This window comes from Amphibalanus amphitrite, unplaced genomic scaffold (genome assembly GCF_019059575.1).
Source record: "Amphibalanus amphitrite isolate SeventyFive unplaced genomic scaffold, NRLGWU_Aamphi_draft 000010F_arrow, whole genome shotgun sequence".
Classification (NCBI taxonomy): Eukaryota; Metazoa; Arthropoda; class Thecostraca; order Balanomorpha; family Balanidae; genus Amphibalanus; species Amphibalanus amphitrite.
Genome location: NW_024881506.1, coordinates 410,250 through 426,803, shown reverse-complemented (window position 1 = coordinate 426,803; position 16,554 = coordinate 410,250). Strand labels below are relative to the sequence as shown.

General features: G+C 48.3%; 1 protein-coding gene across 1 annotated transcript in view; it reads left to right on the top strand.

Annotated features, from left to right (window-relative positions):
• The window catches only part of LOC122380882, a 57,550-nt gene that overhangs the window by 21,963 nt on the left and 19,033 nt on the right, over positions 1-16,554 (top strand). Inside the window, exon 4 of the mRNA XM_043364431.1 lies at positions 8,662-8,875. Coding sequence (XP_043220366.1) covers positions 8,662-8,875 — 214 coding nt within the window. The remainder of the gene's footprint in view (positions 1-8,661; positions 8,876-16,554) is intronic.

The window sequence follows — 16,554 nt, the reverse complement described above, 5'->3', positions numbered from 1 at the left end:
CGTGACTCATAACGCACACCGCGGCGCCGGCGCGGCGAGCCGGTCAGGCAAGTGCAAACAGCAGATAGCCCGGCACGGCAGGCTGTGGTACTGCGATTAAACAATCCTAGGCTTGACTTCGGGGGCGTATTCGTAGGGGAGAGTGGGGCAAAGCGGCCACCCGGGGCAAAGCGGCCATCCATCGTTTTAGCCCTCCACAGCTGGCGTCAGTTCCAATTTATGATTTCCAATTATACTTCTCTTTGCGGTCGTTCGAATGAGCCAGACCGGGGTTTCAGGCCCATCGCCATTGTTCTGTGAAACACGGAAAAGCATTTCTTGCCAGGTTACCAATAATGTTTACAATTTTTAAATGTTATTTTATTCCATAACCGTTTGGAATTTTTATAAGCGTTTTTGTCCATGCATTGCGTGGTTATCGTACATGCCTTCTACCAATTTAATGTTTTTTACCCCACCAATAGCTGAGCTGGAATATTTTTGTCTCGGACGGTATGCGCGGGGCAAAGCGGCCGGGGCAAAGTGGCCAGCCCCCAATTGGTCATAAGTTGTTTCCATCTGGATAAAAACATTATTTATATTCAAATGTGTCGTTATGCATTCATCTTGGCCACTTTTCGGTTACATGAGTTACCAAATTATGCAATTAAATGTTTTTCCAAGAAAATTATTTCTTTGTTTAGCAATAGGTGGGAAGATAACAAAGTAAACATCCATCTTCCCTTAAACATTGTCACCATCAAATACCCTAGTCGTGCATGAGGCAACTATTCTGTTTCTCATATCGGGACTTGAGAAGTCGCCAGTGGCCGCTTTGCCTCAGGGATGGGGCAAAGTGGCCAATATGCTATAGGTTTAAAGTTTTGTCAATATCTCCCATATGTGAACGCCTTTGGAAATGAAACGCAGTTGGAATAAAAGACAATTTAATAGGGATCACATTGGTATAGAAAGAATCTTTCCAAGTTTAAAAATCAAGCGTCGGCATCGTTAGAAACGTTAGGGTGGCCGCTTTGCCCCACTCTCCCCTAATTAGACTCGTGCATGATCCTACGCCGTCGACAGTGCAGAAGGGTGGAAGCCAAGCGACAGGCTGTGGAAAATGGTCGATGCCAGAGAAACTGTCGTTGGGCGGTTCCGACACGGGGCTGACATTGGATACCGCGGTGCGGCGCGGGGCCGTTTCGCGAAAAACAATCAGTCCGCCGAACGGCGCCGTGCCGGGGTGACGGCAGCCATTCGGCGAGAGGTCGCGGACGGTACGACACGGGGACCGTTCCATGCTCCACCGCTGCCGAACATGATAGTGAACCCGTTGAGTGCGCGCGATAAACCTAATGTCGAAGTGCGGCTCATTTTAGATCTATCACAGTCGAGAGATGTCGGGGTCAACGCCGGGATAGACCCAGACGAGTTTCGTGTGACGTACACATCATTCGACGAGGCCGTGCGGTTGATTTTCCTAGCTGGAGGCGCCGGGACCTTGCTGTTCCAGACCGATGTTAAAATGCATTCAAACTTATACCTGTCCGGCCCGGCCAGTGGGCGCTACTGGGGTTCTGTTGGGACGGTTTACTATACTACCAGGTTTGTCTGCCATTGAGGCTAGAAGCAGTCCACGGAATTTAATGATTTTGCCACATGTTTGCGCCTATGTGTTCCAGGATCAGACATCGGACGTGTATATACGCAATTATTTAGATGACTTCTTCGGGGTAGGGCGCGGAGGATCGGACAGTGCCGACGTAGCGTATGCGAGACTGCGAGACATTTGTGCGGAAGTGGGCGTGCCGCTGGCCGAGCGGAAATGCGCCCCGCCATCAACACGGATGGAGCTTCTCGGGTTGTGATCGACACAGAAACAATGACCCTAGCGTTGCCAGACGCCAAGCTAGTGGGCACCCAGGAGTTACTAAAGACACTGCTCGGGCGACAGAAATGCACACAGCGGGAACTGCTGTCGGTGGTGGGACGTCTAGTGCACGCCAGCAAGTGCGTCCCGCCGGGGAGGGCGTTCACTAGACGCCTGCTAGATGCGGCGCACTCTGTTAGCGGACCGAACCGCCGGGTGCGGATCACGGCCGATGTACGGGCGGTTTTACGGTGGTGGGCCACTTTTTGCCGATGTGGAACGGCATTTCCCCCCCCCCCCCTCCCGCCACCGGGCGAGTACGACCACTGTATTGTGATGAACACGGACAGCTCACGTCGGGGGATGGGGGCGTGGCACGGAGACGAATGGTGGATGATGGAGTGGCCCCGCGAGCTGCAGTGTGACGTCGCGCCATCCATGACGTGGCTGGAGCTCATCCCCGTCATGGTGGCATGTTTGGTGTGAGGAGAGAGATGGGGCGGGCGCCGCGTGCTGATTCGGTCCGATAACATGGGGTGGTGGGGATCTGGGGGAGGGGATGCTCGGGGTCGCCACTGATTATGGCGCTGCTGCGTCAGCCCCTGTTCTGGACGGCGTTCCATGAGTTCGTTGTATCCGTCGAGTACGTGGCAACGAAAGAGAACATCGCGGCCGACGCGCTCAGTCGGCACGACTTGGCGCGGTTTCCGGCGGCTGCGGCCACAGGCGGCCCAGTGTCCGGTTCCTTTGGGGTGTTTGGCGGTGGCTCGCACAGAGCTGGAGGCGAAGATAAACCCGGGTGTTGACGGCCTTTCACAGCCAAACAGGGAGGGGAGTTGATCGGAGGACACGCTAATCAAGCATTAACGGGACGTTGAATCGTGATTAGCGGGCCGAGGTGACACGACGCGACACCGAGCCAGTGGGGTCCAGGGAAGGGGGAGGAGGAGGGGGGGGGGCGATAACGAGAAGGGTGGAGAAGAACAAACAGAACCGCGGCGGCCCGCCGTGGTCGGCCGATAACACGCGCAGTGTGAGCCGAGCCGCGGTGTACAAGGGGTGCGCGGAGTGTTTGCCCACCCACCATCCCCATCATCACCGTCCTGTCCTTTGTTCCCAAACTACCCTCGTCGTCCACCCGGGTTTGACGAAGCGGTGGCTCGCACAGAGCTGGAGGCGAAGATAAACCCGGGTGTTGACGGCCTTTCACGGCCAAACAGGGAGGGGAGTTGATCGGAGGACACGCTAACTGAGGTTTGCCAGCAGTTACCCATTGGGACCTCACCGAGCAACAGCGCTGATAAGGACTCCTGATCAGCGATCCTGATCCTGATCAGATCAGATCAGACCGACAGCGCTCATTACATTTTCCCAGATTCATGCTCAAGTGAATGTGCATCATAAGCGGATTTTGTGATACCTAACTATTGCCCGCAAGTCCGTCTGTAATGCACATTTACTTTGTCTATGTTTCTGGTTTATCAGTTATATCGAAACTCGGGCATGTGTGTATTGTAAGGGAGGCTTACGAGCATTGTGTTCTGCTAACGGGAAGGGTGGACCGCCGTGGGCGCGGTGTCGCTCTCAGGTGTCTGGTGTATGTGAGGGAAGGATTGGAGGTATGTACTGCACTGCTGACCGGACTGCCGTCAGGGCGCGGTGGCCGCTCCCAGGTGTCTGCCGGCCCTGGCCGTGGCCGTTATTTATGTATGTGGCCGTGCCGTGAGTAGGACGTAAACAAGCCAGCCGTGCTCCGGCTAGACAGTCCGAGGCCGCCGGACGAATACGGAAGGATGGCAGGGGGATGGCGGTAATTGGTAGTGGACTACCGGGACAGGTGCGCCTGCCGCCATGCATGCACTGTGCACTGGTCAAGTATTCATAATCTACGAGTGCGACTCTCTTTATACCGGTCGCACTCATACATCCTCAGCGCATTCATTAACCCGGCCGGGCCCGGGGGTAATCCCAACCACCGCAGCCCGGGGGGGGGGGCGTTTTTCGCCCCCCCCCCTGTCTAACTCCGTAAATAAGGGAGCTACGGAAACAAAAGCGATACCAAACGAAAGGTCCTTACGAGACGATTCTAAAGCAACTAAAATTTTTGACCTCAGGTCAATTTTCAAGGTCAGATGTCAAGGTCAAAGGCAAAAACCGGCACATGTGTAGTGATCTCAAAGTAAGCCTTCTAGAGGATGGCAGGATGCATCAAACCGGCAACATTGGGTATCAAACGAAAGAAGAGAATCTGAGGATTCCGAAAATGTGCTCAAAATCAAAGGTCAAGGTCAAGGTCACGCTCAAAATTGACCTCAAACTTTGCACTTTTTCGTACATCTTGCGTGCTAACTTCCAAGACGTTTTGAAATGTTTTGAGGCTTATCAGTTCCCTATTTGTGGTTCATCTTACGATACAAGGCTGCTCAAAGTTCTAGGTCACAGAAAAGTATCCTTGCTAGAGGCTATTTCACTAATTCAAGTTAGTAATAATAAATAAGACAATTTTGCCATCCGGAAGCTCTAAATGAAGGCTTAGAGGAAAATAGATGCCAGATTCGTGATCAGCGGGTACAAATCCATCATAAACGACCTTTCATGTGTCAAGGTCAACCAAAGGTCATTCGAGGTCACATGAGGTCAATCTTTTCCAAACAACCTTTTCCAAACAAAATATATATCATTCGACGCGGCTTGACACGGCGAATGCGATGGTACCACTGCCGTAGCTCTAGGACCATTTTTGTCGAAGTTATTTGCGAAAAACTAAAACCACATTTCGGGGTCGTTCATAGGCGGCGGAACGGGGGGGGGGGCACCGGGGCACCGTGCCCCCCTTGAATTCTGCAAGGGGGGCACCAATAGCAAGGTGCCCCCCTTAAATTTGATGTATTAGTACTAGGGGCAGATTCGGGGAAAACTCCAAGGGGAGGGCCATGAATCGAAGTGGTGCCCCTACCTATGCCCAAAATTAAAACCTCAACGGATTTCGGCCACTTAATTTTGGTGGTGCCCTATTTTCAGTTTTTTTTTTATTTTCTTTATTTTTGGTTAGTCATGTGATGACTGCTAGGCCGCTGATGCCCCTGGAAAGACTGTGGTACCTACCTACCTACCCTGCCCCCTGACAAGCCTACGGTGGGCCCTGACTTGACTTAGGTGCCCATGGGCCCTGACAGGCCTGTGGTGTCCTTGCTAAGCCTGTGGTGTCCCTGGGCCTTGGCAGGTTTGTGGTGCCCCTGTTAGAACGCAGGTGCCCTTGACAGGTTTGTGGTGCCTCTGACAATCCTAAATTGCCAACGACAGGCTTGTGGTGCCCTTGACAGGCCCATGGTGCCCTTGCGAGGCCGGTGGTTCCCCTGCGAATCCGATAGTGCCCCTGGCAGGCCTCTGGTGCCCCTGGCAGGTCTGTGGTGCCCCTGGAAGACCTGTAGTGCTTTTGCTAGGCCGATGGTGCTCCTGACAGGCCTGTGGTGCCACTGACAGGCCCGTGGTGCCCCTGCTAGGCCTATGGTACCCCTGGCGGGCCTGTGGTGCCCCTGTCGGCTGTCAGGCCTGTGGTGCTCCTGGCAGGCATGTGGTGACCCCAGGCCCTAAGTCATGACCCATGTGACCTCCACCCTGGGATTCGCCACTGATAAGTACCATGCGATGGCTTCTTGGTAATTTGTTACATGTAGGATTAATGGAATTTATCAAACGAGAATAAGGAAGAGACAAACACATAGGTACTTGGGGATCAGCTTAAAGTTAACCACACATACGGGCAGGGGTGTAATTTTCCTAAAATGATTGTGGGTGCCCAGCTGTAGGGGCGCCCGGCGCCAGGCCGTTTTGGGGCGCGATAGATATTCTTTATGTGGGAGCCTAAATTAACACCGAATTTGATAACATTGCTAGCCGAATGGCGCTTCAAGTGACGTGTCTGACAAAGCAAATACACGCTTAAAAGTGGAAACTGACCGGAAGGACGTAAAAAGCTGTAGAGTGCGCCATCCAGTAGGAGGGGCACCAAATGTGGAGGCACCAGACGGTTACGACTTACGAGGGCGCCGTGAGACGATGAAAAGGGCGCCATTTTTTTGGGAGGGCGCCGAGTGATTGAAAACGCTATGTGGTCCAGGGGCGCTAAGAGGCCAGAAGGGCGCCGCACAGTCAGTAGTGCTACGTTGGTGGGGACGTGGGGACGCCAGATGGTTACGAGGGCGCATTGAGATCATGAAAAGGGCGCCATTCTCGTAAAAGGGTGCCGAGTGATTGAAAACGCTATATGTGGTCCAGGGGCGCTGAGAGGCCAGAAGGGCGCCGAACAGTCGAGGGATGCACGGTGAACAGAGACCTAAGGACGCGAGACGGTCAGGAGGGCGCCGTTAGACCATGAGAATGGCGCGGTGCTGTCAAAAGTGCGCCATTCTCCCAGAAGGGCGCCGAGTGATTAAAAACGCTATATTATCCATGAACGCGAGACGGTCAGGAGGACGCCGTTAGAGCATGCGAAGGGCACCGTACTCTCGAAAGGACGCTTGCAGCCTTGTAAAAGACTTGTGGGTGCATTTTCATCATTGTGTGGGCATACATAATTCAGGATTGTGGGTGCATATGCCCCCACAAAGAGATATAAAATTAAACCCCTGCATACGGGGGTGAACTGCCATTTTCGTTTAGTAAAAAATAGAATTTAAAAAAAATCATCGTGTCAGGGCTGTGACGAAAAATAAGTGGCCTAAATCCGATGAGAAAACAGGATTTGGGGGTACCCTAGGTTTGGCTCCTTGAGCCATGGTGCCCCCCCCCCCCTTGTCTCAAATCGTTCCGCCGCCTATGGGGTCGTTGACCTGACCTCTGACCTCAGGTCACCAAAACTATTTTTCTATTTTTCTCTAGGTCAAACGCTACACAACCGTGCTCGTAATTTGTCTTTATCTCTAAAACTCTATTTTTAGCAGCTATTTGAAGTTCGTGTCTGTGACGCCGAAGTTTGCCTTGCAGAGGTCTAGAAAAATCGACCTTGTGACGTCATCAAGGGGGCTAGGTCAAAATTTTTTACTTCAGAAGATGTCAAATTGATGGGAGAAAAGGTACTGAAAGTTTCGCTTACCTATCCCTAAGCGTTCGGGAGTTATCGCAAATATTCGCCAGGGGGGGGGGGTCGAAAAACGCCCCCCGGGCCCGCGAGGGTTAATCCTTCTTTGTCAAATTAAAACAGATATTGAAACACATCTTTATTTACGTCCATGCCTCTTGCTCGAAGCTCAAACAGTAGGTACTTGAAGTTAGGTCAGAACTCCGAAGATAGTGTTCATGTTGACTTTCCTTACTACTAAGTCCTTTATTCTTTAGGTCCCTCAGACTTCTCCATTCCACCCCTATGCCGACCGCGTTGTCATGACCTATGCAGTTGACTGATGGGCCACCGCCGTTAGTGAAGGTCACTGCATGCAGACGGAGCCCCGGACCCCGCGGCTTCATGAACCCCCTGAGAAAGCCTGAGCTGCAGACACGACTGGCTCACCGGCAGAGATGTTTAACCCTCGCATGTGTGCGGCGTTTGCCAGCTTCTAATGTGTAGGGGGGGGGGGTCGGTTGGACCCCCCCCCTTGCCGTTTGGCCCCTGATCGAGCTAGAGCTTCGCGGAAAAAACGAGCGTGTTGCCCGTGACGAGAGGAAGCCGATGATACCCAATTTTAAGGTCCTAGGTCATTGGTTGACCTTCCAGGTCAGGTCAATGACCCAAAGTCGGGAAAATCGGGACCTGTTAGAAAGTCGTAAAGTGTGGCTGCTAAGGGGTTTTTCGGGGTGCTGATCACGAATATCGTGTTAGTTTTGATCACAGATGATGTCTTGAAGCATTTAGACCAGGTCGGGTCAGTTCAGGTCAGGTCAACCAGTAGGCGTCGTGACGGGTATTCGTAGTACGTGTCAACCACCTCTGACAGCTTCGTAACATGTTACGAAGTCACCAAAACTACTTCGTAAATGTTCAAATGGTTGCTAAATTCGAATTCAGCTCCAAAAACTAGCCTAGAAACATGTAAAACTCGAAAAAGTGACCCGAGGTCACCCGAGGTCACCAAAGGTCAATGACCTGACCTGACCTTCAGGTGACCTTGACACACACGGGAGTAACATCAAATCACATGTTTGAACGTTTGAAACCACGAGAAGCTTGCAAACACGCGGCTAGTGCGAGCCGACATACGCGAAATCGCGATTCCGGCCAAACATGGTCTCGGAAAAGAGGTCACAGGTCAAAGGTCATTTGGGTCAGGGTCATGAAATTTTCAGGGTAGGTGTAAAATTGATCAATGCGAGGGTACTGAAAGTTTCGTCGCGATCGGCCGCTTTTTACGCGAGTTATTCGCGAAAAACCATGGGGGGGGGTCCATCCGACCCCCACCCTACACATGCGAGGGTTAACAGATATGCTAGTCAGCAGTCGGGCAATGACGACCCTTGGTTAGCGCTCAATCCTGAAACCATTGTGTTTGCTTCAATCGTTTTGCGCTATTTTCAGCTTGTTTGCTTTCCGTCGATAGCCTAAGTTTCCAATGTTTGAATTGAACACCTGAGTTTACTGTGTAATCAGGCTGCACCAACGCTCCTGACGGCTGACTGACTCTAAATCGTTGTTGGTCCCGATTGGCCGTGGAACGCAGCTGCGATCGTGCCTGTGTAAATAAAGTATCAAGGTGGTCAAAGCCACCTTGTACCCCTTCCCCCGCTGTACCGCCGGTCTGCATTCTCTCCACTGCGCCCCACTGCCTCCCCCCCCCCCCCCGTATGCCGGTCCGTGACCCGCCTCTCTATAACAGGTGGTCCGCGTGGCCGAGGACCCGGCCACGGGCGCGGTCAGCCTCTCGGACCTGCAGGCCCAGCTGGGCCGGCTGGAGAGTGCGGCCGACCGGCCGCTGGTGGCCTGCTTCTCAGCGGCCTCGAACGTCACCGGCCTGCTGGCGCCGCACGCCGAGATCACGGCCGCCGTCCACCGGCACGGCGGGCTGTGTGTCTGGGACTACGCCACCGCAGGTAAACAGGGGAGGGTAATACACCACCGGCACGGCGGGCTGTGTGTCTGGGACTACGCCACCGCAGGTAAATGGGGCGGCCTCTGCGTCTGAGACTACGCCACGGCAGGTAAACGGGGCGGACTGTATGTGTGGGACTACGCCACGGCAGGTAAACGGGGGGACTGTAGCACGGCGGCCTCTGCGTCTGGGACTACGCCACCGCAGGCAGGCAGGGGACGGGACTACGCCACGGCAGGTAAACAGGGCAGCCTCTGCGTCTGAGACTACGCTACGGCAGGTATGTATGGGACGGATATCACAGTACCGGCACGGCGGGCTGTGTGTCTGGGACTCTGCCACAGCAGGTGGGTGGGAGATGACTACGCCACGGCACGTAGGCATGGAGACTATACCACGGCGGGCTGACGTGCGTGAAGTTAGCGTCGTATTCCGCGACGGATTCAGCGTCGAGTCCGAATTTAAACTAAATCCAACCTATCCGATGCAGTTTGGGACGCTGATTCCGAATATCGTATTCATTTCAAATTTCAAGGTCATCTTCAAGGTCAAATCACGGATTGAAATTGAGTCCCCGATTTTTCCTACACCGATCGTCCGATCCGATTTCTGAAGGTCGCATTCGATAGCTAGGGTCAGAATCTCGAATTCCCTAATATATACCTTATTAAAAATATTTGACCTTAAAGGTCAAATTACGGATTGAAATTTTGAGTCCCCTATTTTTTCTACACCGATCGTCCAATCCGATTTCTGATGGTCGCATTCGATAGCTAGGGTCAGAATCTCGAATTCCCTAATATATACCTTATTAAAAATATTTGACCTTAAAGGTCAAATCACGGATTGAAATTTTGAGTCCCCCTATTTTTTCTACACCGATCGTCCGATCTCATTTCTGATGGTCGCATTCGATAGCTAGGGTCAGAATCTCGAGTTCCCTAATATATATCTTATTAAAAATATTTGACCTTAAAGGTCACATCACGGATTGAAATTTTGAGTCCCCCGATTTTTTCTACACCGATCGTCCGATCCGATTTCTGAAGGTCGCATTCGATAGCTAGGGTCAGAATCTCGAATTCCCTAATATATACCTTATTACGGAGCGAGCGAAGCGAGCGTAGTCTTTCCTTAGATTAACGGAAATTTCTGAGTATGAGCGGCCGGCCGGCCGGCCGGCCGGCCTGCCGGCCGGCCGGCCGTGGTCACGCTTTTGCGAGGCTTATATCTCAGCAACCACTTGACCGATTTACACGCGGTAATTTTTGTAGGGTAGCTTCATTCCTTCTACCAAGTATTGGACTATTCCTGATGCATGTGGGTGACCCCTTATGCACGTGCCACGTGCAAAACGAAGAGGTGTCCGTTTTGTAATTGTTGCAATATCTCGGTAACTACTTGGCCGATTGCGCTGAAAGTTGGCATGTAGGTAGGCACCCACTAGGCACTGCATATCCATGTGCCAGAGTTGGGGCGCTGCTGCACGTGCGCACGTGCAGGGGTCGTTTCCAGATCTCGAGAACGGCTCGACCGATTGCGCTCAAATTTGGTACACAGTTAGGGACCGGTTAGTAGGGTGCCGTGCACATGTCAGTTGGGACCCACTTTGCACGTGCGCACGTGCAGGGTGCCGCTTCCAGATCTCGAGAACGGCTGGGCCAATTGTGCCCAAATTTGGCACATCGCTAGAGACCGGTTAGTAGGGTGCCGTGCACAAGTCAGTTGGAGGTACCCCTCGCAATTTCGCACGTGCAAGGCCCACCCTCTCGCTCGCTCCGTTAGTCGCCCCAAAAGGCGTTATACTGGTTAAAAAATATTTGACCTTAAAGGTCAAATCACGGATTGAAATTTTGAGTCCCCCTATTTTTTCTACACCGATCGTCCGATCCAATTTCTGATGGTCGCATTCGATAGCTAGGGTCAAAATCTCGAGTTCCCTATTATATACCTTATTACGAGCGAGCGAGCGCAGCGAGCGAAGTGAGTCTTTTCAATATAACGGAAAAATCTCAGTATGAGCGGCCCGGCCCGGCCCGGCCCGGCCCGGCCCGGCCTGTAACGCTTTTGAGAGGCTTATATCTCAGCAACCGCTGGACCGATTGGCCTGCGGTCTTTTTTGTTGGGTAGCCCCATCCCTTCTACCCCGTAATTGACTACTTTTGATACATCTCAGCGACCGCCGTGACACGTGCCACGTGAAAAGTCAAGGGTGTTCAAGCAGTTTTGCAAAAGTAATGATTTTGAGAGGCCCATATCTCAGCAGCGGCTTGAGCGATTGTCTTGCGGTCATTTTTATAGGGTAGCTGCATCCCTTCTACCAAAGGTCGGATACTCTTCATCTATGTGAGTGACCCCCACTGCACGTGCAAAATACAACAATAAGAGGTGCCAAATTTGTTCCCATTTCAGTAGCTCGGTAATTACTGGGGCGATTTCGCTGAAACTTGGCATACAGGTAGGCACCCACCAGGCAATGCATTCCCATGTGTTGCGGTTAGGGTGCTACTGCACGTGCGCACGTGCAGGGGGCGTTTCCAGATCTCGAGAACGGCTGGGCCGATTGCGCTCAAATTTGGTACACGGTTGGGGACCAGTTAGTAGGGTGCCGTGCAAAAGTCATTTTGGACCCCGTTTGCACGTGCGCACGTGCAGAATGCCGCTTCCAGATCTCAGGAACGGCTGGGCCGATTGCGTTCAAATTTGGCACACCGCTAGCGACCGGTTAGAAGGATGCTTTGCACAAGCCCGTTGGAAGCACCCTCTCGCCCTTCCGCACGTGCAGGGCTCACTATCTCGCTCGCTCGTTCTTCGCCCAAAAGGCGTTTTACTGGTTAAAAATATTTGACCTTAAAGGTCAAATCACGGATTGAAATTTTGAGTCCCCCTATTTTTTCTACACCGATCGTCCGATCCGAATTCTGATGGTCGCATTCGATCGCTAGGGTCAGAATGTCGAGTTCCCTAATATATACCTTATTAAAAATATTTGACCTTAAAGGTCAAATCACGGATTGAAATTTTGAGTCCCCCTATTTTTTCTACACCGATCGTCCGATCCGAATTCTGATGGTCGCATTTGATAGCTAGGGTCAGAATTTCGAGTTCCCTAATATATACCCTATTAAAAATATTTGACCTTAAAGGTCAAATCACGGATTGAAATTTTGAGTCCCCCTATTTTTTCTACACCGATCGTCCGATCCGATTTCTGATGGTCGCATTCGATAGCTAGGGTCAGAATCTCGAGTTCCCTAATATATACCTTATTAAAAATATTTGACCTTAAAGGTCAAATCACGGATATTTGACCTTAAAGGTCACATCACGGATTGAAATTTTGAGTCCCCCTATAAGGGTCAAATATTTTTAATAAGGTATATATTAGGGAATTCGAGATTCTGACCCTAGCTATCGAATGCGACCTTCAGAAATCGGATCAGACGATCGGTGTAGAAAAAATCGGGGACTCAAAATTTCAATCCGTGATTTGACCTTTAAGGTCAAATATTTTTTAATAAGTATATATTAGGGAACTCGAGATTCTGACCCTAGCTATCGAATGCGACCATCAGAAATGGGATCGGACGATCGGTGTAGAAAAAATAGGGGACTCAAAATTTCAATCCGTGATTTGACCTTTAAGGTCAAATATTTTTAATAAGGTATATACTAGGGAACTCGAGATTCTGACCCTAGCTATCGAATGCGACCATCAGAAATTGGTTTGAACGATCGTTGTAGAAAAAATAGGGGGACGCAAAATTTCAATACGTGATTTGACCTTAAAGGTCAAATATTTTTAATAAGGTATATATTAGGGAATTCGAGATTCTGACCCTAGCTATCGAATGCGACCTTCAGAAATCGGATCGGACGATCGGTGTAGAAAAAATCGGGGGACTCAAAATTTCAATCCGTGATGTGACCTTTAAGGTCAAATACCCGTGATTTGACCTTTAAGGTCAAATATTTTTAATACGGTATATATTAGGGAACTCGAGATTCTGACCCTAGCTATCGAATGCGACCATCAGAATTCGGATCGGACGATCGGTGTAGAAAAAATAGGGGGACTCAAAATTTTAATCCGTGATTTGACCTTTAAGGTCAAATATGTTTTATAAGGCATATATTAGGGAACTCGAGATTCTGAACCTAGCTATCGAATGCGACCATCAGAAATTGGTTCGAACGATCGGTGTAGAAAAAATAGGGGGACTCAAAATTTCAATCCGTGATTTGACCTTAAAGGTCAAATATTTTTAATAAGGTATATATTAGGGATTTCGACATTCTGACCCTAGCTATCGAATGCGACCTTAAGAAATCGGATCGGACGATCGGTGTAGAAAAAATAGGGGGACTCAAAATTTCAATCCGTGATTTGACCTTAAAGGTCAAATATTTTTAATAAGAAAATGCACTAGATTCGCATTAATAATTATTCTAAGCCACACTTCGGAGTCGATCGATCGTTGTGTATTCGTTAAAAAGCTAACAGTTTCGGATCATCTCGATCCCTTTTCAAAGCTATTATTCCCTATAATAGCTTTGAAAAGGGATCGAGATAATCCGAAACTGTTAGCTTTTTAACGAATACACAACGATCGATCGACTCCGAAGTGTGGCTTAGAATAATTTTTAATAAGGTATATAATAGGGAATTCGAGATTCTGAACCTAGCTATCGAATGCGACCATCAGAAATTGGTTCGAACGATCGGTGTAGAAAAAATAGGGGGACTCAAAATTTCAATCCGTGATTTGACCTTAAAGGTCAAATATTTTTAATAAGGTATATATAAGGGAAATCGAGATTCTGGCCCTAGCTATCGAATGCGACCATCAGAAATTGGTTCGAACGATCGGTGTAGAAAAAATAGGGGGACTCAAAATTTCAATCCGTGATTTGACCTTAAAGGTCAAATATTTTTAATAAGGTATATATTAGAGAATTCGAGATTCTGACCCTAGCTATCGAATGCGACCTTCAGAAATCGGATCGGACGATCGGTGTAGAAAAAATCGGGGGGACTCAAAATTTAAATCCGTGATGTGACCTTTAAGGTCAAATATCCGTGATTTGACCTTTAAGGTCAAATATTTTTAATAAGATATATATTAGGGAACTCGAGATTCTGACCCTAGCTATCGAATGCGACCATCAGAAATGGGATCGGACGATCGGTGTAGAAAAAAAGGGGACTCAAAATTTCAATCCGTGATTTGACCTTTAAAGTCAAAAATATTTTTAATAAGGTATATATTAGGGAACTCGAGATTCTGACCCTAGCTATCGAATGCGACCATCAGAAATTGGATCAGACGATCGGTGTAGAAAAAATAGGGGGACTCAAAATTTTAATCCGTGATTTGACCTTTAAGGTCAAATATTTTTAATAAGGCATATATTAGGGAACTCGAGATTCTGACCCTAGCTATCGAATGCGACCATCAGAAATTGGTTCGAACGATCGGTGTAGAAAAAATAGGGGGACTCAAAATTTCAATCCGTGATTTGACCTTAAAGGTCAAATATTTTTAATAAGGTATATATTAGGGAATTCGAGATTCTGACCCTAGCTATCGAATGCGACCTTCAGAAATCGTATCGGACGATCGGTGTAGAAAAAATCGGGGGACTCAAAATTTCAATCCGTGATGTGACCTTTAAAGGGACACTCCCACCTTAACATTAGTTTTGAGTTGAGATAGCCAAATTGGTGGCCATGGCCTGCAAATACCGGTTTGGGCACTCACAACATCGACAAATGCTTTAATTCGGAGATATGGAATTTCAAACTTGCAGTTTTCGGATTCTAAGGGGCTAGTGCATTGGTATGCCCCCTTAGAATTTGTGACGTCAGCGGAGATCTAACGATTTTTAAATCTTTTACTAAAACGTTTGGTAGCACGCGGTGGTATATGCTGCTTTGCGCGCAACAAATGCCGCACTTTCAAATAAAGTCGCTAGGAACAGCGGAGATCCCAAAAAGTAAACAAAAGTAAAAGTCTAATATCTTGAAAACCGGTGAATATTTTTCGATGAAATTTGGTAGATATTCGTTTTCGCTCTTTCTGAACCGAGCGACATCACTTTCGTGCCAATTCATTAACTTTTTTGAAGGTGGGAGGGTCCCTTTAAGGTCAAATATCCGTGATTTGACCTTTAAGGTCAAATATTTTTTAATAAGGTATATATTAGGGAACTCGAGATTCTGACCCTAGCTATCGAATGCGACCATCAGAATTCGGATCGGACGATCGGTGTAGAAAAAATAGGGGGACTCAAAATTTTAATCCGTGATTTGACCTTTAAGGTCAAATATTTTTAATAAGGCATATATTAGGGAACTCGAGATTCTGACCCTAGCTATCGAATGCGACCATCAGAAATTGGTTCGAACGATCGGTGTAGAAAAAATAGGGGACTCAAAATTTCAATCCGTGATTTGACATTAAAGGTCAAATATTTTTAATAAGGTATATATTAGGGAATTCGAGATTCTGACCCTAGCTATCGAATGCGACCTTAAGAAATCGGATCGGACGATCGGTGTAGAAAAAATCGGGGGACTCAAAATTTCAATCCGTGATGTGACCTTTAAGGTCAAATATCCGTGATTTGACCATTAAGGTAAAATATTTTTAATAAGATATATATTAGGGAACTCGAGATTCTGACCCTGGCTATCGAATGCGACCATCAGAAATGGGATCGGACGATCGGTGTATAAAAAATAGGGGGACTCAAAATTTCAATCCGTGATTTGACCTTTAAGGTCAAATTTAATAAGGTATATATTAGGGAACTCAATATTCTGACCCTAGCTATCGAATACGACCATCAGAAATTGGATCAGACGATCGGTGTAGAAAAAATAGGGGGACTCAAAATTTCAATCCGTGATTTGACCTTAAAGGTCAAATATTTTTAATAAGGTATATATAAGGGAATTCGAGATTCTGACCCTAGCTATCGAATGCGACCATCAGAAATTGGTTAGAACGATCGGTGTAGAAAAAATAGGGGGACTCAAAATTTCAATCCGTGATTTGACCTTAAAGGTCAAATATTTTTAATAAGGTATATATTAGGGAATTCGAGATTCTGACCCTAGCTATCGAATGCGACCTTCAGAAATCGGATCGGACGATCGGTGTAGAAAAAATCGGGGGACTCAAAATTTCAATCCGTGATGTGACCTTTAAGGTCAAATATCCGTGATTTGACCTTTAAGGTCAAATATTTTTAATAAGGTATATATTAGGTAACTCGAGATTCTGACCCTAGCTATCGAATGCGACCATCAGAAATTGGATCAGACGATCGGTGTAGAAAAAATAGGGGGATTTAAAATTTCAATCCGTGATTTGACCTTTAAGGTCAAATATTTTTAATAAGGTATATATTAGGGAACTCGAGATTCTGACCCTAGCTATCGAATGCGACCATCAGAATTCGGATCGGACGATCGGTGTAGAAAAAATAGGGGGACTCAAAATTTCAATCCGTAATTTGACCTTTAAGGTCAAATATTTTTAATAAGGTATATAGTAGGGAACTCGAGATTCTGACCCTAGCTATCGAATGCGATCATCAGAATTTGGTTCGAACGATCGGTGTAGAAAAAATAGGGGGACTCAAAATTTCAATCCGTGATTTGACCTTAAAGGT